The 21,876-nt window shown below is 42.8% G+C and overlaps 7 protein-coding genes across 9 annotated transcripts; 3 read left to right on the forward strand and 4 right to left on the reverse strand.

The window, feature by feature from the left end:
- Positions 1 to 73: 73 nt before the first annotated feature.
- RB195_023910 (uncharacterized protein) lies at positions 74 to 412 on the forward strand (the record flags this gene model as incomplete). Its single annotated transcript, XM_064211510.1, has 1 exon — positions 74 to 412. One exon carries the CDS (start codon positions 74 to 76, stop codon positions 410 to 412), a length of 339 nt encoding a protein of 112 aa, XP_064067391.1.
- Positions 413 to 2,396: 1,984 nt separating this feature from the next.
- On the forward strand, positions 2,397 to 2,906 carry RB195_023911 (uncharacterized protein; the record flags this gene model as incomplete). The annotated part of the gene is made up of 1 exon (XM_064211511.1): positions 2,397 to 2,906. One exon carries the CDS (start codon positions 2,397 to 2,399, stop codon positions 2,904 to 2,906), a length of 510 nt encoding a protein of 169 aa, XP_064067392.1.
- Positions 2,907 to 3,266: 360 nt separating this feature from the next.
- On the forward strand, positions 3,267 to 3,931 carry RB195_023912 (uncharacterized protein; the record flags this gene model as incomplete). Its single annotated transcript, XM_064211512.1, has 2 exons — positions 3,267 to 3,432; positions 3,666 to 3,931. The coding sequence occupies 2 exons, from the start codon at positions 3,267 to 3,269 to the stop codon at positions 3,929 to 3,931; spliced, it is 432 nt and encodes a 143-aa protein (XP_064067393.1).
- A 2,893-nt stretch (positions 3,932 to 6,824) lies between these two features.
- Positions 6,825 to 12,989, reverse strand: RB195_023913 (uncharacterized protein; the record flags this gene model as incomplete). Of its 2 annotated transcripts, XM_064211513.1 has the most annotated exons (5): positions 6,825 to 6,894; positions 12,193 to 12,290; positions 12,478 to 12,592; positions 12,655 to 12,770; positions 12,882 to 12,989. In XM_064211513.1, 5 exons carry the CDS (start codon positions 12,987 to 12,989, stop codon positions 6,825 to 6,827), a joined length of 507 nt encoding a protein of 168 aa, XP_064067394.1. The 2 variants fall into 2 exon arrangements, with proteins under 2 accessions (XP_064067394.1, XP_064067395.1); XM_064211514.1 differs by lacking the exon at positions 6,825 to 6,894 and having other exon boundaries at positions 12,189 to 12,290.
- A 4,676-nt stretch (positions 12,990 to 17,665) lies between these two features.
- Positions 17,666 to 18,355, reverse strand: RB195_023914 (uncharacterized protein; the record flags this gene model as incomplete). The annotated part of the gene is made up of 1 exon (XM_064211515.1): positions 17,666 to 18,355. The coding sequence occupies one exon, from the start codon at positions 18,353 to 18,355 to the stop codon at positions 17,666 to 17,668; it is 690 nt and encodes a 229-aa protein (XP_064067396.1).
- A 32-nt stretch (positions 18,356 to 18,387) lies between these two features.
- Positions 18,388 to 19,458, reverse strand: RB195_023915 (uncharacterized protein; the record flags this gene model as incomplete). Of its 2 annotated transcripts, none has more annotated exons than XM_064211517.1 (1): positions 18,388 to 19,458. In XM_064211517.1, one exon carries the CDS (start codon positions 19,456 to 19,458, stop codon positions 18,388 to 18,390), a length of 1,071 nt encoding a protein of 356 aa, XP_064067397.1. The 2 variants fall into 2 exon arrangements, with proteins under 2 accessions (XP_064067397.1, XP_064067398.1); XM_064211516.1 differs by having other exon boundaries at positions 18,388 to 19,257.
- Positions 19,459 to 19,475: 17 nt separating this feature from the next.
- On the reverse strand, positions 19,476 to 20,668 carry RB195_023916 (uncharacterized protein; the record flags this gene model as incomplete). Its single annotated transcript, XM_064211518.1, has 2 exons — positions 19,476 to 20,385; positions 20,460 to 20,668. The coding sequence occupies 2 exons, from the start codon at positions 20,666 to 20,668 to the stop codon at positions 19,476 to 19,478; spliced, it is 1,119 nt and encodes a 372-aa protein (XP_064067399.1).
- Positions 20,669 to 21,876: the final 1,208 nt, after the last annotated feature.

The raw sequence follows: 21,876 nt of genomic DNA on the forward strand, positions 1-21,876 counted from the left end.
ATGGAGCACAGAAGAGATCGTACCACCACTAAGAACTCGTGTGGGTGCGTGACTACCGCCCGGGGCATGAGAAATGGATCCCTGCTCGTGTGAAGAATCGCTATGGACGAGCCGTTACGACGTGCTAACGGAAGAGGATGATTTGTGGAAAAGACACGCTAACCAGATGCGTGGAGAAAAACATCGGAGAGTTAGCTGCGAGAGGACTGAAGCTTCCGAGACGCCGTTCAACCAGGAAGACCGACGGTACCATGGTATGGCAAGGACGATCGCCGACATCAACGACAATGTCAAGGATCGAACACCAACTATCATGCCGCCGACAACGACTAGACCAGCTCGACAACGCCGACCGCCTCGTCGATTGCAACCTGATCCGAAGATGAAGACGTACGCGATGCATTCATCTTAGGGGGAAGGTGTTGGAGCCGTAGAGATGTTAACTATGTTAGTCATGTAGTTGTATATCTTGTGTTATTGTCATTGTATGTTATTTCCATGTGTTGAGAGGTTCTTATCAACCAGCTCAATGTACGTAGCAATGTTTGGCACAGTTGCCCGATTTTGGTTTAGTTTTGGGTAAGTGCCCGGTCCGATAAACCGTCTTCACAGCTCGAGCAAGGACACAACAAAATGTATCTCCGCTATCCTAGAGTGACTCGCAAAAACAACGCAACTAAGTCGTTACGAGCAGGCCAGTTTTCTATGCAACATCATTGACTGGTAGCTATAGTACCAAGTACTGTTTGTTTACCATATTGTAATGATTCTTCGAACTAAAAATTTACCAAAATCTACATATTAGCGTAATGTGTGCATTGACATTGTTGTCCTTGCGAACAGACCAACACAACACAAAACGAGCAGGCCAGTTTTCTATGCAACATCATTGACTGGTAGCTATAGTACCAAGTACTGTTTGTTTACCATATTGTAATGATTCTTCGAACTAAAAATTTACCAAAATCTACATATTAGCGTAATGTGTGCATTGACATTGTTGTCCTTGCGAACAGACCAACACAACACAAAACAAGACACAAGAAGACGAACCTTGAACAACCATTCCTCGCTGATGGCACTTGTGGAAAAGACAAAACCAGCACCTGCAAGAAAGCGCAAATTGTGTTGAAGAGTGTAATCATTTTTTGAATGAGTGTTTATCACAATAAGATGCCTTCATGTATGACACTGATGCAAGAACCTTTCGAAACACCTAGACGCAGAGATGCAACCATAACCAGACCAGAACCAATAAAGATTGAACGGTCTGAACTGATAGGATATTTGTGCACCTTTAACCTATACTTTATTCACACAAAAAAAAAAACTTCGTACAAGTTCCAATCAGTCATAGAACAGAAACGTGAGTTTTTTTTACACTGAAGACACTACACTTTTTTACACTTTTCACTTCTTCATCGCAAGATTCTTAGCAAAGGCTTACCCATCGTGGCATGAAAGTAGCTTTGTCGATGCACAGCGGAGGCACTTTCTCTGATAAGCTTACTCAAATTGAAAAAAGCTTAACTTCTAAGCTCGATAAGTTCTACGACATTCAGACTTCATCGGAAGTGGGAAGCCTAACTAAGAGTAGATCACGGATGAGATTCTTGATACTTTTGGCAAAACAAGTCAAAAGGTGGCTCCGTGGCCCATGCAGGTTAGCGACGACCTTTGATGACAACTCAATTCCCCAGGCGACACGGGCACGACTCGTAAAAGAGAATGGTAAAAACTTCGCAATTACAAAGCCAACCTTAAGTGATGCAAACGAATAGTCTTTGATACCTAAATGTCTCTCTCGGTGGTGCGAAGCCTCTCAAATTCCACGCGATTGCTCTGCAGGAAACTAAGAGCAGGAGGCGCTGAATGATGGCACATTCGACATTCGCGAAGAAAAGGTGGTATGATTTTGTATGGCACGGATCTCCCTGACTAGAGGGATCACAGCCCATTAGTCGCGAGGCTACGTGGGGCATCCCCAGGTGGCGGATAGGGGACTAATCGCGGACCAAAAGCGACCTTGTGCTTGCCCAGAGACGCGGATGGATTTAGGGGATGGAATCCCTGTTTCAGAGCCAGGACTGACTCATGACATCCTTGTATCCCGCACGTGGATCCGGCGAAAAGCCTGCAATCAAGTGAGTGGGAGGTGCAAGGGAGGCGATTTGAAGTCCATCCAAGTTCCACATCTCCACTCCGTGAAAACGCAACGTTCTTCTAGAAACTCATGGGACTAGAGGCTTGCAACCTACCCATGGGTTTTGAAATTTCACGCATGTCACAGTAATAGAAAAGAGTCTCCCGATTCTGGAGGAAAGCTTGGTACGGTAGCGCCAGGGAAGGCGGAGTTGCAGGAGTGATATAGGCTACCGAAATGGGAAAAGAGTAGGATGACGAGCTGTACTTACAACGCCGATACGCCTGCATCGCATGCTGCCGTCGAAAATCTGATGATGCAAGCCAGGAAGTTTAAGTACGGCGTCATCAGACTGACAGAGAAGAGGCGACGCCACCTACTGAACGCCGTATATGAAACTGAAGAAGGACTGTTCTTAGGAACATGCGACAGTAGAGGTGTTGGTGGAGTTGGCGTCCTCGCCAACACGAGTATGGCAAAGAACAGCACCACTTTCGAACAAATAACAACCCGAATCGGACGTCCGCGGATGAGAAAAAGTGGACCAATCCCAGCTTTGACTATCTTCGTCGCTTACGCTCCAACATCAAGCTACGAAGAAGAAGAAGAAGTCGAAGCTTTCTATATGAACATGGAAAAGTTCTACGGAGAAGATCATACCTTCTGCAAGTTCATAATTGGCAATTTCAACACTAAAATTGGCCCGAGGAGAACGCCTGAGAAGCTTCACATCGGGACACACGGTCGGTTCACAATGGAATGAACACGGGGAGAGACTCTCCGAGTTCATCATGACGACAAAAACCATCCGTGGAAACTCGCAATTCCAGAAGCCCCCCTCCCTACGCTAGACGTGGAAGTCATCCGGTGGAGGGTAAAGTAATGAAATCGACCGCATCATCACCACTAAAAGGTTTTGCCTGACGAATGTCGCCATTGTGCCAAAGTTCTATAAGGGACTGTACCATCGCCTCCTCCGGGGAAGTTTTTCGTTCATCCGGAGAGAAGAGAAAGCCACGAAGTTCAAACAAGAGTGGTCCTAAACAGGAAAGAAAGAACATTAGATGAAGGACAGCCATGCGAGCAAACAGGGCCTTGAAAAGGCTTCAGTACGACTGAGGACATGAACACCGTTTCAAAGCTCATAGAAGTGTCGCGAGAGTACAAAATACCGCTGTGTCTCACTTTCACTGATTTGAAGAAAGCCATCGGTACAGTTGAGACCGAAGCGGTTTTGGAGGACTTGGAGAACCATGGTGTTCCTATTCTATACATGAAGATACCTCGAGGTACCTCAGTAACTTCACAACAAAAAATTTCCCAATTTTTCATTTTTCTCCATTTTACAGTGACGTCATAATCGATGTGAAGGGAGGGGTTGAGACAATTTCACCCAAAACATTCGGTGCCACTCCCGAGAACGCGATGCGAGGATTGGAATAGGACAACATGGGAGTGGAAATTGACGCCCGGCATTTCCACCATCTTCGTTTCGCTAATGACATCGTTCTTATAATATCAGGCATCAGTCAGGCGGAACGGATGCTGGCCGAATTTGATGAAACGTGTAAAAGGATCGTTCTTCTGCTGAACCTAGACAAGACGACGCCTATGAGGAACGGATGGGTTTCTGATGCTCCATTTACGTTCAACGGAGCCAATACGTCCGAATGTTCCAGCTATGTATACCTAAGTCGGAAAATCAACATGATGAACGACCTAACCTCTGGACGGGCGAAAAGGAAACGAGCGGCTTGCGAAGATACAAGAGCATCGAGCATGAAGTGAAGAGGTCTAAGAACATTCTGCCCCGTGCTCGCCTATTCAATACCACCGTTCTTCCTGCTTTGACCTGCGCTTTAAAAACGTGGGTGTTCCGCACGCAAAAGGAAAATGCGATTAGTGTCATAGAAAACACAATTGAAAAAGTGATGCTAGGAGTAATCCTGTTTACGCAACTGAAAGAAACGATTTGAAGTTCACTCCTGCGTCACCGGTGGAAGATTAGAGACGCTGCCGCATATGCCAAGGAAAGCAAAGGTAGGCCAGACAGGTGATGCGTTTCAACGGTAATCGTTGGATCAGAGCCGTAAGCGACTAAATAGCACGCGAAATTGAACGTACCGCGGGAAGGCCGTCGACCCGGCGCTCAGACTTCTTTTCGAAGCCCTTCAAAGGAAAATACTATGCTCTTTAAGTCTCGAAAAGCCAATGGGCAACCCTTGCGCGCAATCGGAACAAATTTAAATATTACTGATGCTCGCCAATCGATGAAAACAGGAGCACAGGTAATACAGCTGAAGTTAAAGGACTCCATGACACATTCATTTAGGAACGTGGTACTACAAAGTTGTTTGAGAAAGCTGTTAGAACTACTTAGGTGGGCAAGGACATACCTGAGCAGCTGGTTTTCGGACTATGTTAAGGTGACAGTAAATTCATTGTAGGTCCATCAAAACCACTTATGATATGTCTCACTTTAAAGTCTCTTGAATTATTTGAGACGGGACCATTTTCAGAGAGCTTGAGAGCCTTTATCAGAATTTTTAGGACCGGCCTTATAGGTGAGTCATTCTTGGGACGTGAGACAATATCGGTAAAATCACAAGTGCAAGTGAGATAATTAGACGTAGCAGGCGAATCCACCGGCTACCAGCAACACCAAAAAAAACGGCAAATAACAATTGTTGCCATTCACATCGTCTATTTGAAGGCAGCATACCACGAATCTGACGTAATCAAGGAATCCTAGGGAAAAACTAGAGATGAGATTGTAGATTGCAGGATCTGGGGTGGCCCCGCTCATCTCTTCCTAATTCTCGTGAAAAAACGGCGTGGAAACCGCTCTAGTTCCTCTGAGGTAAGTAAGAACGCATCTCTCCTCTTCTATGCCGTTCCTTTTAAAGGCAGCATACCACAGATCTGAGGTAGTGCGGATTTTAGGTGGAGTATCTGTACACGGGATAATAGATTATGGAGAGGGGTGTGATTCCATCCATTTCTTCCTAATTGCCGTAAAAAAACGGCCCGCAAGATGTGCGCGTGAACAAGGCTGGCGCGCTCCAATCGAACTCCTTGTGGAAAATACTGCGCCGGAACGCTCGAAGCCGTATCTTCCGGACCGTTTTTTACGGCAATTAGGAAGAAATGAAAGGAATCACCCTTCTCTCGATAATCTACGATCCTGTATACGAATACTCCACCGGGAATCCGCACCACTCCAGATTCGTGGGATAAAAGGATAAAGGATAAAGTTTCTGGCGTTAATCAATCCGCTTGGAATGCGCCCCACGTTCACTTCAATTCAGAATCGTTTGAGGTTTACGAACGTGTATCTGGCCCATACAATGACTTGCGGTGGCTAGCCGATGTGTCAAGTCAGTGCTTTTGTCCTCCCAGACAAGTCTGGTACCAATTTATCGACCCCGGAGGGATGAAAGGCTTGGTGAGCACTAGAGCGGATTTGAACCTCCGATCGATCGTGCAGGATGCCGAACCTGTAACCGCTACACTACACCCGCCCCTGATTCGTGGGATGATGCCTTTAAATGATGATTAGGAAGAAGTGAGCGGAACCAGCCTGGCTCCCGCAATCTACAACCAATTCTCTAGTTTTCCTATGGATTTTCTCACTACGTCGGATTCGTGGTATTCTCTCTTTAAATACTTCATGAACTCCGAGATCATTTTTACAAAACCTGTTATATTTGGTCCTACCAGTAACACTGGAAACACTAGGTGGAAGGCGTAAGTTGGACGCTTGCGTTATGTAACGAGAATATAATACCCTCGCGGTCTTCTCAAGAAGATAATCGACTTTACTTTATCATGTTTAACTGCAATATGTCAACTGCATATGTGCATGTGCAGTGTGCATGAGTGATGAACAAAGATAATCTACAAGGCTAAAATTCTACATGTCAGCAGTCGAAAAGTTAAAGTTAAAGAGCACAGAGTTTCTGACGTTAATCAATCCGCTTGTGATCCGTCCCCACGTTCACTTGAAAGTCGAAAACTACATAAAGCAAAAAAGAAAATATGTTTTCCACATGCCCAAAAATATGTAAAGTGTATCATTACGAGGAAGATATTTAGATCATCAAATAAAAGAGAGGTTCTTTCGTTAAAGTAGCTGAGATTTGACGCCGAAAAAAGTTCCTCAAAGGAACTCATATCTACAGATCCACGCAAGGAAGTTGTCTAACAATCACTAATAATATGCAGAACCCTTGACAGGAAATAGTTAGAATTAATAATTATAATTCAACAATGACAGAGAAATGTAATAGAACAATGTACAAATAGCGACCTTGGCTCACAAAATTGGAGCGTAAAATTTGTTCCATGGTGTAACATTGTGTGTTTCCGCGCAGAACCTTGTTTAACAACAGGACTTATTTACAATATGTACAAGCGGCGAAATGTGATAAATTTGCGCAATGTTTTCGAATTTGCGTTTTTGTCGTCACTTTGTCGGAACTTCTTACAACTGTGTTCATTTGAAAAAAAGCAGATACTCAAAGTAAGTACATCATGATCTACCTGGCGATTGGATTATTATTATAATGGTCAGAATTTCTTGTTGAACAAGCTCTACTGTTTTTTTTTTGTTCTTTACAATATCGACTCAAACTATCTGGGTTGAAAATAACTTATCCTCCTATTTTCAAATATCCCAACACTAATGCGGCACGAAAATTTCAAGCGATCTATCGCCAATTCGAGGTGTGAAAATGCCTGGTGGATCCTGCCTGGGCAATGATAACATCTATCAGTGGCTTAAGATGAAAAATTCACCACGATTAATTAAATCTATTTGAGTATTTATGGTGAGGCAACGTTCTTCTGAGTGCAATGGTATATATTTATAATATTTTGAACAGCCTTTCAAAACCATCGGGAATGCATTTTTGTGGAGATATACCAAAAATTTGTAATCTTTGACGCTTCACTGCTGCTTTTGGGTGGACCACAAAAGCGTGACATTAAGGGATTATAAGAGAGGAGAGAACATCCCACTTAGTGTTCAACTTGCAAACGTAGAACTAACCTCTATGTTCTCAAGTAATCACCTCATTTTTGCAAAAAAAGCAACAGAAAGCTGGTATAGAACAGGCTTCTTATTTTTTCTTCTAACAGGAAATGGAACTGGGAGAACTGAAAGGAAAAATTAGCGTGTCTCACAATTTTCTGAAGCTTTCAAAACTCAAATTTTATTTGAGTAGTAGGTGCAAAATACTCCCCTTGTTCTCCACGTTCCAAATATGTATAAGCTAAACTGAAAATTTTAGTATGAATTATGCTACAGTTGCGTTTCAAAACTATATACATAGGTGACAACCGTGGTTCTGTGCAACCGCTTTTCCCCAGATTGCAATTAACAGTTTCTCTCAATTGTACGCTAAGGAAAAACGGCTTCGTAAGGTCAACGAAACAATCATCATCAAATTGTACAAAAACTTCGGAATTTTACAACAAACACCAATTAGCCGTCCAGCTTATCAGATGTCAATAATGGATATCTGTTTTTAATGAACGCGGTTTAAAGAGGTTATGACAAAGCAGCGATAAAAACGCATATTTAACGTAACGACGAGTTTGTTTCGCAGCTGTGTTGAGAAAACGGTTCAATTTTGCATTTCATTCCTACGGACAACCTATTTCTGTGCTACTTCGTTGCAGTAAAAGCTCCATTAGTGAGAAAACATCGACATTCTTGTTAGTTTTTGGCGATTTTTTTTTGGAGACGCCCTTACACCTTAGTGAATATAATGAACAGGCAGGTCCAGAACATAAGTCTACCTTTTTCCCATGTAATTGCCACGTAACAATGACATTGCACCTCATAAAGCAGATTTCGTGGAAGAGAGTGTGGAACAGTAAAACTTACAGAAAGTAATTCTGACGAAAAACCGCAAACACTGCCTCAAAATGCAGTTAGTTCTCTACTGTTTTCCAACCGAAAGTGCAAGTATTATGCAGTAGTATGGAAAAGGAATAGGGAAAACAGAACCAAGGCTTGCTGCGACATAAACTGTAGCTGCATATCCATTCCTCTGGAGCGGTGCTGTAGTGGGAGAAAATGTGCTCAAAAAGAGTATTAAGAAGGTAAAAATACATGCAATCTGGATAAAAGACCAACGATATACGATATCAACTTGGGCAAAAGTTTTATCCTTTCAACAAGTCTGAGCTGTTGAACAGCTACTTAAAGATAGCCCATCACGAAATTGACGATTTTCTGTTAGACTATATAGAGTTCGGGTTGTAGATTAGAGTTTGAATGTGGCCGCGTTCAGGTTTCTCTAATCGTCCTGAAAAACAGCGTGCGAAACGGCGTTGTCGACCGAGTTTTCCTACAGCATCTAACAATTACGCATGTGAGCTCAGATGTACGTACCGAAAGCGAGCCGACAATCAGTGTTTGCTGCTTCTCTCCCTCTCGCTGGCAGGCGTGGAGCATATGCTTACGTTCAAATACGTAACACGTTGTTAAGTCCTTTGTAGAGAAATTCGACTGACAAAACAATTCCCCATGCTATTTCTCTGGAGAGTCAGGGGTAATTGAGCGTGATCGTGCTCATGCTCGTAATGTATACCCTTACCCTTATCTTTTCGTAGAGAGATCCCAACATCGTCAACCTCGTGGTATGCTGCCTTCGATAAGGTGCGTCAGCTAACATTAACTTCCATTATTTCGCACGCACAAAATCGTGATCAATGCATCGAATTTACAGATATGCGATTGGATTTGGTCGTGAATTGACTGGGTTTATATGCAGATACTCGGTCATTGTCGTTATAACAACTTTTCATGGAACAAGAATGATTGAAAAACAGCTCTCCTCACCGATAAAAACTAGCACCACTACAATACAGCAGTATGAATTCATAGTCTAGAGAGAGATCGAATTGTGACTTGTGAAGATATCGCTTTACTCACAAATACCAACAACTATGAAATAAGACACTTTCCGCTAAAACCAACTACCACGACGACGAAGTGAGGAAATCCGTGGTAAAAGCTAGAGATAGGATTGTGGATTGCGGAATGATTTGGTGTGCTTCCTGCTCATCTCTTCCTAATCGTCGTAAAGAACGGCGTGAAAGACATCGTTTTTATGACGATTTCAGTTGCAACGGACCGCATCCACATGCGAGTGATCGAAAATTGATGTGATCTCCTCACCAGGTTATCCAGGTAACATCAATGAGTAGGCTGCAGAGAGCCCCGATACGTGTACACAGAGGCGCGTTCTTGCGCACTTCGTAGGAACTAAAGCAATGACCGCGCCGTTTTTTTTACGAGAATTAGGGAGAGATGAGCGGGACCACCCCAGACCCCGCAATCTACAATCCCATCTCTAGCTTTTTCCTTTCATTTCCTCACTACGTCAGATTCGTGGTATGCTGCCTTTAAGGTATTTTTATTGCTACAAAGAGATGATACCACTGCTTCAAGAACGATTTTTCTTAAATAAATAGACACACTATATAGTAAGTGGGGTGGGTGTGGCGCGTTCGGTTAGAGGTCCGTTGTAGCCACACGATCGAGGGTTCGAAACCGCCCTAAAAGCAAACCAAGCCTTTCATCCCTCCGGGGTCGATAAATTGATACCAGACTTGTCTGGGAGGATAAAAACACTGACTTGATCATCGGCTGGCCCCCGCAAGTCATTGTATAGGCCAACACGCGTTCCAAAACCTCATCGATTACGAATTCCAGTAAAACACGTTGGTGCATCCCGAGTGGATTGATACGCCAGTGACTTTATCTTTATCTTTTTATATAGTAAGTTGTTGTAGAGACAGAATCCAGAAAATCACTATAGCGCAGTGAGATCACTTTTCAAGTCTCGAACGTTTTGGAAGTTCTTTTTTACCGCATAGACATTTTTGTAGCGTGCTTACACTGCGACTTATACCATATGTAGGTATATGATTCTATACTAAGTCTAAGCATCACATCTCAAACATAGTAGCGGCAGATAATGGAATAAAGAGCATTGCAAAATGCAAATGAGCAAAAGGGCCGGAGGTTCCACGCAGGAAAAACGATATAAAAGAAGGCATGTTTGTAATCTGTCAATAGCTTATCAGCGATAGACTAGGTGCAACTAAAATAAAAACTTCAAAAAATGATCACCAGAGAGGTGGATGAGGTGTAGACAAGAACAACCTTGACAGTAAGCGGCGTGTACTTTCGCACCAGTCACAAAGGTCATATTCACCCAATGCATACCCAGCCGACATGGTCATATTATTTTAGAATGTTTTTTTTTCTGTAAAATTTGGAAATGTAACACCTTTTAAGGAACTATAGGTAACAACCAAGCATGAAGTTCCTGTTAAGAGATTGGTTTTGCACTCGCATTTTAATACCTATTCGAAAATATTTAGGTCAAGGTAAGAATCAGACGAATCTGTGGTTGTTGTACTAATGTGACGAATGTTTGAAGACTCCATCTCTTAAACAACATATACTTTTGAAGTCAAGTTTTCTTTTTTTAAACACTAACTGTAGAAAAAGAACTCGACTTCGGTTTTCTCGCGAAACACTCTCGTGTTTAACGTTCAATACAAAGTGTCAGTTGCCAGATACACGAACATAGACGAACTTACAGATAACTTGTAATCGTTTGAAAAGTGCAGTTGATAAAATGTTTATAGTCCGCACTCTTTCGTTCATTTGTTACTAGCGCGAACTGCTGGCTATCCAGCCTCATGAGCTAGTAACCTTGTTTGTCAAACCCAGATACCAACGTAAGAGACGAAGTTTGTCTTAAAAATACCAATTCGCAAAATATACATTCTGTGGATTATCAGAGGTGTATAGATTACGTTAGAAAGCACGAAAGTTTTTTGGCACGTGTAAGAATTGTGACCAAGATATGTAAAAAAAAATTAGCTGTCAGGTATTCACCGTCCATGTAACAAAAGTAGGTCAATATCAATAATGTCGATAATTGGCTGGCGGCGTTTTCCACATATCTGTTTTCGCAAGCTCCAAGTGACAGTTCTACAACAATAGAGCAAAGAAATTGATGAAATCGATTTTTCCTGAAGCTATCGACTACAGATCACCATCGTCGATTACCTCTCTCAACTCTGTAAGATACAAAGAAGGGAAACCCGATCATTGCCTAAAACAATGTTCCACGCTTCTTTCGCTCTTCTTCACCACTCGCCACAGCATTGTTGAACATGTTGCTCCGTTTTCTCATTCAAATGCTGCCACGCAAATCTTACCACACGCTCTAACTCGAAGTCTCCATGTGCCATATATGGTGTGAAACTATGGCTGTGAGCGCCACCTTAAAGGCGTATCACAAAACTGACGATGTTGAGGTTTCTGTGGGCAAATATAGAGGTTGGGTGTAGATTACGAGTTTGAGTTTGGCCCCACTCAATCCCTCCGTTCTACAAAACGGTGTTGGTTCCTAGAAGGTACGTTAGAACGCACCACCTTTAAACACGTGCAAGTTCCTCAGCAACCCATGTATTCATTGGTCCTACTTGAATAGGCTGTTGAGGAAAGATGCGGCGCGTGTTCAAGGGTGCCGTGTTTTCACTTGTCTCGTGGGAACAAGGACCGTTTTTCATGCTGCTTGTCAGGATGATTAAGAGGAATTAAATGGGGCAACAGTCATACTGTAATCAATGTACCTTATTCTGAACTCTATATTCGCCCACCGAGATCACAACATCGCCAGTTTCGTGATACGCTTCCTTTAACAATCTACGCTATGGGTCCATATAGCTACCCAAGTTATAAATCCTCATTATCTTTGATTCTCGTCGGTAGGACGGACAATTCTGAGCTTTGTATGGCAGTGTATACCAGTTATTGGAGAGAATCAACAGCAAATAATGGAAACGTTGGCTATTCGAAATTAGATTTAATAGTACTTTTCTGCTAAACCTAGCAAAACATGCACATGAGTCTAGGATATATGTGATTTAAATAAAGTAACGTATTAGCAACGAAAAATTGTTGGCTTAAACGAGTAGCGATACAAAAGCACTTTTAAAACAAAGTACACACTCACCCTTCACATGCAGATACACCAAAGTGCGTCCCAAATAAGCGGTCTCTGCAGACATCGCACACACTTGGAATAAAGGCGTCATTTATAGAATAGGCGGACTAAATTGATAGTATTGAACATTCCGAATGGAGCCGTGACGACAATTCAAAAGAATTGCATATTCAATAGTTCTGATTCTAAGCTTGATTGTCGAAATTTTACGGAAAAATAAAATGAAAACATCAGAAACTCAATGAAAATACGCTTTAATTAATTGTTGACTGAAAGTATATAAAGAATCACTACATCAACTAGATTAGCAGCGTCCAAGTAGTGTTGTAACCAAGATTGGTTCACTGAAGAATCAGACGCATGACGTGAGACCAGAAGTGATGGGATATAACTTGCTGGACTGTACGAGCTGCAAACGGCGTTCATCAGTGACAATTACTAAAATGACAAACAAATGTGGAGTAGCAGTGCCTGCTTGTGCTTCTTTTTTCCGGAAGAACCATCAAATGGGAAAACCCAGCAACCGCAGGTGTGGTAATGAGAGGTAAGTTGAGCGAAGAACTGGCTATGGTATGGGAGGCATAAAGCTAAATTTGGAGAAATTAGAGAGTTCAGGGTAATTCGTAGCCCTTGTGGTATTTGAAAAGATATGTTGTCTCTAGATAATCAATTTACGGAATATGACGAATAGAAAGAACCTGACAAAGAGTCGAGCCATCTATACAGACAGATGAATACAGTCGTAACGGTACTGGTTGAACGACCAACTGATGTGAATTGTCAACGATTTGTGTGATTGTATTCATACTACACCACTCTAGATGTTTGCTAGAGCATGTAACTCTGGAATAATTAAATGAGTTCGGGGCGACATAAACCAAAATGATAGCAGCTGACTCTCTTATAAAAAAATTGATATAGTTCTTTATGTATGTTCTTCATTCTGACAGATATTCGAAGGAATGCTAAAAAAAGTTTCAAAACAAACACAAACTTAGAGAGACAATACAACGTACTAACATCAAATACCACTAAACTTCTTTAACAAAAAAAGGTACTGATTTGTAGAATTCGAAGACACATCGAAAACCGGGGTGCAAAATACGTCAAGCAGAAGTAGAGCAGAATAGAAATATGCGCATATTTGTGTTAGATACCGACACAACGGTTTACGTATTCAGAAGCAGCATCACGGAAGGAAATTTTAGAGAGATTGAGCAGATGAAGCATGCTGTTGTGGGGTTCCACAGATGAGGTGTAGTCCAACAAATCGGTAAGGTTTATTCGCCGATGTAGGTGACGCGGTTTGTAGGTCAGGCCATGAAATTATAGAAAAGATTGCGCGACCAAATGTCACCGCCTCTCCTGAAAACCTGCTCTCTCTCGCTAAGTAGGAATGAGGACACAAGGTCATCGAAGACCTACGCGACTCACAGCAAATCCGAATCATTTTAAGTTCCAATATATGTACGTAAATAGGAAACTTTTTAGGTATGGATAAAATTGAATTGGCCAATGGATAAAATTTCTAATTGGAATTTCACAACTTAAACTCGCAGTTTTGAAATATGGGCCCATAGCAAACTAAATTTTATCATTTAGCTATCCGGATTATTTACTGCTTCGTTACTCTCCTTGGGTACCACTTTTTATCTCTAACCCTCATTTCTCTCCTTTTCTTTAGCTCTCTATCTCTGATTTTACTGTACATTTCACATTTGCGTTATTTTTTAAGACGACGATTCGTAGACTTTGCACTAACTACATCAGGTAAGAATTCGCAGCCATAGAAAGGGTAGTCACCATAGTAGTCCTTCAACGCATATCAAGTGAAGCAATTCGCAATTCCTGCATATCATCTTTGGTGCGCTCACTGCGCTGTGATAGAGGTGCACATGACAATCACCATCATTCTTGGTCGGTTATTCATTAGATTCAAATTCAATTTTTTCTAAAGAAAAATGAGACGTTTATGTATTCCTTTCTTTTTTTTTTAGTTTCACTTGTGGTATTTCTTGTCAGTGTTCAAGAACACAGGATTATTTGTGTTTCCTTTTTTGCTTACACTTCTCAATTTTGATTTAGATAAAGATGGTAGATCCTGATTAATGGGTGCGGTGTTGAGTGTCATGAACAAACGGCAGCTAGTAAAATCTCTAACGCGAAACTAGTTGCTCCGTACAGAAGTTTGCATGAGTTCTTTTCTAGTAATTATTTCAACTGAGAGAAGTAGCTCATGGTGGCCAGGATAACCTTGAAATGAAGATAAAGGAATTTTCTCGTCACGAGTTCTCGTCAAAAAGCGTCACAGTGGTTCAGGATTTGAAGCAGTAAGTTGAGGAATAACCCGCGTTCTTTTTAATGTGTTAAAAACGCACGTGGATATAACAAGCCCTGGCAGAGTGTCATATATCGTTTTATATAGAGGATAAAGGATAGAGTGTCTGGCATTAATCAATCGGCTTGTGATGCGCCACCACTTTAGAATCGTTTGAGGTTTACGAACGTGTAACTGGCCTATACAATGACTTGCGGGGGTTAGCCGGTGTGTCAAATCAGTGCTTTTATAATCGCGGACAAGTATGCCACCAATCTATTGAACTAGGAGGAATGAAAGGCTTACTGAGCACTTCGAACCTCCAATCGATCGTGCAGGGAGCGGGACTCCTCCCCGACTGCGCTACACCCGCGTCAGCATGACATATAAACACGTTTATACAATTTGCCTCAATCGGCTGCCAAGCCTGCGGGTGTTAAAAACTGACGTCACTGTCCGCATGCTCACCAAGATGCTCCGCCTTTGAGCGACATCGTTTAATGTTCAGCAAGATATTGCTTGGATCCTTTTATGAATCCCCATCATTTTATAACCAAATTTTTAGAAATTTATTCGTTCAACTTTTCTTCTCTTTTATTTTTCTTTTTGTTGATTTTTTTAAAATCATCTAAGAATCTTTCGCTCCACATGATAGCTGCATCTTGGTTTTTTAGGTGTTGTTGGTTCTTGTTTTTTTTTTGGATCACTAAAGTAAGCGTCAAGCGTACAAGACAGGATATCTTTGATACTCTCTGCTTTTTGCATTTTATCGAAGCGTTGAAAGTACCAAAGCTGATTGAATGATTTGTGCTGTTCATGCTAAACATCGAATGAACCAGGAAGAACTCTGAGTAGAACGAAAACAAATGAAAGAAAAGCAGAAATAAAACATGAAAGCATGGTGATAAACAATGTGAAACATTAGAGAACTTAATGAGTGATCAGCCGAAGACTCTGGAAACGATAGGAGGGATAACAACGGAGAGATGCTATGGATACACTACTTATTGATACTTGGTCATAGTGAATTTCCTTTAAAAAATTGGAAAATGAATGCTTCCTTAACAAACGCCAGTTGATCGGCTGGCGCTTAATCTGTCTTTGAATTCAAGATTCCCATTTTTGAAGCACGCAGAGGTGCGTGCAATATTCTGGAATGGCTCCTGCCTGCACAGCAACAATTTCAGCTTCAGCACTCTGATCGTCTCGCCCAAACTCAAGAAGAAAGGTGTCTAAAATGATCCATTCTGTTCACCTGACTTCATTTTAGTGCTTGAGAAAACAAGAAGCAGTTAAATTTTGAAGAATCAGAACATTTCAGATTTCTAAAGCGAGGAAGTTCAGTTAGATTTCACATGAATTTTTTCACATTTTTTAAATCCCTCTCAATCTTATGTGCATTTTTTTGGTAAAATGGCCACGAATTTTGTCTTAACTCATAATATATATATATATATATATATATATATATATATATACCGGCCTGAACGAAAGACTGAAGTCGGACTTCAGACTTTCTGTGGTGTTCACTTCGTTCCCCCTCACTGATCAATGAAAAATAATAGTAGTTTATTTACTCCTTTTTTCTCTGAAATTCTTCTGTTTATTCTCTGCAATTCGAAGAAAGGAGTTGGTTCCATAGTTTTCTTTCTAAACGCGTCAGTTCTACACTTGGAGAATATTCAAACTTTAGCTACAAACACTCAACATAATGAGACGCGATGTGAAAATATTACTCGAAGTTCGGGGTTTTCCTCTTGTTTCTCCCTAACAGTTATCCCAGAAAAGTGTTTCAACATGAAATGACGTGGACGAAATCATCGTACTGATAAAGGTAGTGTTCTACGTCAGATCATATAAACAGATTGCTACTATTTAAGCAGCCGTTTGCAAAGGTGTTTCCATTTTCTGCGGTACGGAGGAGTTGTAGAGGTGAAAAGCAACGCGAAAAGTGGATACGACCATGAAACGTTTGCAAAGTCCCATTTACCTTTAGCGACATGCACACGAAGTTATGTATACGCGATACGTCTGCACCACGACACAGGAATTCGACCCCGTGGGATCCGCCTCACCGCATTTTATACCATTACGATGCCGACGCAGAAATAGACGCGGGTGGACCCGTCTGCTGCACCCCCTTCTTGGAATTTCGTTTCACACACATACACACACATACACACACATACACACATACATACACACATACATACATACACACATACATACATACACACACATACATACACACACATACATACACACACATACATACACACACATATACACACACACACAATTGGGTGAGTACATGTCGGTGATTCGTAATGAATTAACCCTTCTCACTTCATTTGACTGTTTTCTGGCGTTGGCGCACTATGACGTTAGGTGATCTGTCTCGTTGCATTCTAAAGCCAGCACGTTCATCTGACGTGATGTCAGGGACACCTGCCACACAACTCTACTGCTTTCTAGTGGAGTCGCACCACTGAGCACCAACTGAGCACCAGAAAGATGGAGTGGAAGCCGTCCCACCATAACCTTTTGCGTCCTGGCACATCTATCTGATGAAGAGTCCGTGCCAACCATGTTAGTACTTTCCTGTGTGGACGCTGTGTAACGCTTTGAGACCCTATCATCCTGCCTTGGGCGCTGGCGCAACACTTCAACATCGTGAAGCTCCTCTCACTGAGTTCTGATGCCATCACGCTTATTTGATGTCTCTTCTACCAAGATCTCACTATTTCATTGGAAAAAATGTGATTATGTTCAGGACTAAATCTTTCACAAGATGAAAAAGAGAATTAGAAGCGAGTTTTTTGCACCCTCAATCTACGTAGTTTTCTTTCACAAAAAAAAAACCGGAGCACTGGAAGCTTTGTGATTTATAGCAAAAAAAGAACACAAGGACACATTAACGAAGTGGCAAACATAATCCACATAACATCGAAAAATTCACGACACGAAAAGCTTCTGCGAAAATGCTGAAGAGGACGAAAACATCTGAAAAGAAGGCAGGTAAGGATTTAATCTATTGCGAAGGCTAGACGTACAAAAACATTCACATTTGACTTTTGTCGTGTTTTGAACATCATAACATGTTTTCTCCGCAACAATATCTAGAAGCGTGGTTGTTAATCTTTACTTACTTGACTTAATCGGCGGTCATCGCCTGACGCGATTACCTGCATCTTCGCCGAGGTGTGCCGTCCTTGAACACAGCTCTGCCCAACCTTCTCGATCTTCTGCGAGAGCTTGCACAGAATCAATCCATTCGTCGCTATTCCATATTCTGCGAAACCTTACGTCTCGCCTGAACTGCCTATCCACGCCGAGTGTCCTCAGGTCCTCTTTTACCACCTCAGTCCAGAACTTCCGTTTTCGGCCAGGTGGCTTCTTCCAGCTCGAACCCGACGAACTCCTCAGAACTCGTTGAACAAGGCGATCTGCCGGTCTCCTTAATATAGGACCAAAGAAGCGAAGACAATTTACTTTAGCCACTTTCGATGGCGGTGCAAGATGTTGATGTTTTCCACGTGTCATTCGCCGGTATACCACATCAATCTCTGCGTAAAGATCTTCATTGTGACATACCCTAGGCCAAAAGTAGCCAAGTAGCCGTCTAAGTAGCTTTCGTTCCGTGCATTCAAGCCTCTCCATAACCGTTGATGGTGCTGCCCAAGTTTCCGATCCGTACATCATGATGGGGCGAATTGCGGATAGGTAGACTCGCAGCCTGACTTCGTTGGTGGTGGGGGTCGACCACAGACATTTCGTTAAGGAGTTAAATGCAGAAGTGGCCTTAGCGCATCTTTGCTGAACATCTCTCTCGTAGCTGCCGTTGTTCTTCAGCATACAGCCCAGGTAACAGAACTCATCGACAAGTTCTATCGGTTGTCCGTCCACCCTGATTCCCGTTCGAGGTCTCGAAGAGATCCACATCTGCTTGCATTTATCAGGGCGTAGACGTAGGCTGCAGCCAGCTTCGATACAAGGTTGACAACATGTTGAAGTTTCGTACTGCTTTCCGCGAATATAACAACATCGTCGACGTACTCGAGGTCAGTCAAGGGGCACCCTGATGGTGCTAAGACAATGTCGGCAGGACACTGGTCGACTGTTCTTCGCATAATGTCGTCGATGGCGAAATTGAACAGGAAGGGTCCTGTCACCGCCCTTTGTCTTACTCCAGTTACCACTTCAAACGGTGTTGTACATCCGGCTGGTGTTCGAACTGCAGCAGTTATTCGTTGATTCATGTCATCAAGCAAGTGAACGAACTTTCCTGGCACTCCATCTGCGCGGAGCGCGTTGAGAAGACGGCCTCGGTGAGGAGAGTCGAACGCGGCTTCAAAGTCCAGAAACCCTAGTTGCGTTGGCATCGAATACCACTGCCAGATTTCGATCACTCTCCTGGCGATGAACACCCGGTCAATCGTAGATCGGCCAGGACGAAAGCCAGCTTGCTCGTCGCGCGTTGTTTCTTCGCGATGTTTAATGAGTCGGTCCAGGATAATGCGCTCCAGTACCTTGTACATAGCACGCAGCAAAGAGATTCCTCGATAATTCCTTGGGTCCGTGGCGGATAACTTCTTGTGGAGGGGAATTATGATAGCGTGTCTCCACGAATCAGGTATCCTTTCGTTTATCCATATTGAACAGATGATCTTTGTCATTTCAGGAATCCCAGACGGAGGAAGATATTTCAGCATTTCTGCGCTAATCCCGTCGTCTCCACCAGATTTTCCATTCTTCATTTTCTGAATACAGACCAGGACCTCCGACTCGGTCGGTGTCTCCTCGTTAACCGCATATGTCGATCTATGAACGTGTTCGAGTTCAGGAGCTGACGGTGCTAGCCGGTTCAGCAAGGTCTTGAAGTGTTCCTTCCAAATTGGAAAGGTTGGTTCACCGACAGCTACCCCATTAGCAGTGCTGAGGACATGGAACATTTTCATTTTGCCGCTATACAGTTTTAGTAGAACTCCATCTCAAACTCCATCGCTCTTGACGTCCACTCGTTATCGCGGTCTTTTTGCAGTTGACGACGCAGCTTCCTTCTAAAACGCTTTTCCTGGTTGAAGTCACCAGCGCTGCGCGCGACAAATACAGAATTGTATGTGGATTTTGCTTCCGCAGATGCAAAGGTAAACTTCTTCCGCGGCAGTAGAACCGGGAGCGTTTCCTTTGCAGCGTCCTGGATGCACTTTGTGAAGGAATCCGCATCGCTAAGCTTCTTCCTGGTCCGTACTCCAACATGAATAGACACACGTTGGCGGAATTTTCTTCTGCATTCATCGTCTTTCAGACCTGCCATGTCGATTTTCGGTTGAAGAGGAACTCCTCGGTTTCTCTTGTGGGACCGTATCTTGAGGCTGAGAAGAACTGGACGGTGGTCAGAGTCGAACGCGACGTCCCAAGCAGCTCTAGATTTTCGGATATCTGACTGAGGAATGTTCCTCGCCAGAACGTAGTCGAGCTGAAGTTTAAGAGTCCTCATCTTCCGCTTGCGCTGCTCTTCAGGCGTTAAAAAGGTTGACCCCTGCCACGTGAGCTGATGTCGTCGATGATTCCTCTTAAACGTAGGAGCGATGATGAGGCCCGTCTGTTTGCACAAGTCGACCAGACGGTCACCGTTGTCCGACGTACGCTCCGCTGCATAGTACCATTTTCCTAGCACATCGGATTGCTGTTCGAGTCCCATCTTCGCATTTGCGTCGATTCCGACAATGACCACCTGCTGGCTTGGTATTTTAGACATCAACGCATTGAGTTCATCATAGAAGGCGTCCTTACTGTTGTCCTCAGCGGTTTCCGTAGGTGCGTGAACACTTACGATCCAGAGTTTACGTCCTCTGCGATCCCGCAGTCGTAGAAAGGCGCATCTAGACGACGTTGAGCCAAATTCCTCCACCAGGTTCTTGTAATCGTTCCTCACAGCTATCGCGCAGCCACCTACTTTGTTCTCATCAGCATCGCCGCAGTATATGGTGTAATTTTCGATGCGGGATCGATGGCGGGCCAATCTCTCATGCGTGTTTCCTGCAGTGCAGCAAAAGGCACACAGAGATATCGCAGAAATCTGGATAGAGTGGCTTGTTGGAGTTCACTCGATAGTGTTCGGCAGTTCAGCGTGACGAAACGAATGGTTGTTGCCAAAGATTCCATGCTCCCTTCAGGCAGTTGACCTTTCAGGTTATGGGTTTTGGCAGTGTGCTGGACGACAGCACCTTTTTGCAATGTATGGGAAGTTTTCGCCATATAACAGTGCATGTTATACAACTCGTACGTTCCCAATGCTAATCTTAAATAAACTAAATCGATGAAACTTGTTTAAAGAAAGTCGTCTAAAAAGATGTTGGCAAGAGAGAATCAGGAATCACAATTTGTTAGTTTTTGTGTTTTGCAAAAAAAAAGTAGTTTCACCTTTTTCTCGCAGAACTCAAAACGCTGAGAAATTTTTGAAAAAAAAAACTTGGGAAAAAATTATTTAGAAAAGAATGTGATAAGACTCTGTTTTGCGAATGTTCTAAACAATAGCCTTCAAGCTATATGTACAATCTAAAAGCTAATCTCTTTTGCTGCTTTCAATCTATTCTATAATCAAAGGACTTATCACTTTTACAGGCGGGTGTGCTGTAACGGTTAGAGGTTCCGCTTCCTGCACGATCGATCGGAGGTTCGAATCCGCCCTAGTGCTCACCAAGCCTTTCATCCCTCCGGGGTCGATAAATTGGTACCAGACTTGTCTGGGAGGATAAAAGCACTGACTTGACACATCGGCTAGCTACCGCAAGTCATTGTATAGGCCAGATACACGTTCGTAAACCTTAAACGATTCTGAATTGAAGTGAACGTGGGGGCGCATCCCAAGCGGATTGATTAACGCCAGAAACTTTATCTTTTTTATCCTTATCACTTTTACTGTTTTGTATAGTTGAAGGTAAACTTGCTCACACAGGTTTGTATGCTCTACTTGAGACATGACCAAAAGTAACCTGTCCTATCACGAGTTTCACATGCGTTTATTCAGTCGCTCGCAATGGTTCGGTGGTAGAGGGCTCGAATGTCATTTTGGTGACACTGGTTCGGTCCCCACCGGTAAAACGTACTCCATTTCTGAGGAATATTTTTGTGATACACAGGCAAACACACATACACAATCAGACTAAGCGCGTTATTATGTCTGAACTTTCGGCTAAAGCCCGATGTCCAGACTTCTTCGAGTGCTCGCTTCGCTGGCCTTCAGATTTAAAGCGGGAGCACTTTCTAAAAACTTCTGCCGAAGAATTAAACCTGTTTCTGTTACTAAGAACGGATCACCTCGCTCTTTTCAGAAATATAAACGCTGAATTTTCTGCAGACTTGATGGTAAA

This window comes from Necator americanus, chromosome X (assembly GCF_031761385.1).
Source record: "Necator americanus strain Aroian chromosome X, whole genome shotgun sequence".
NCBI classification, from domain to species: domain Eukaryota; kingdom Metazoa; phylum Nematoda; class Chromadorea; order Rhabditida; family Ancylostomatidae; genus Necator; species Necator americanus.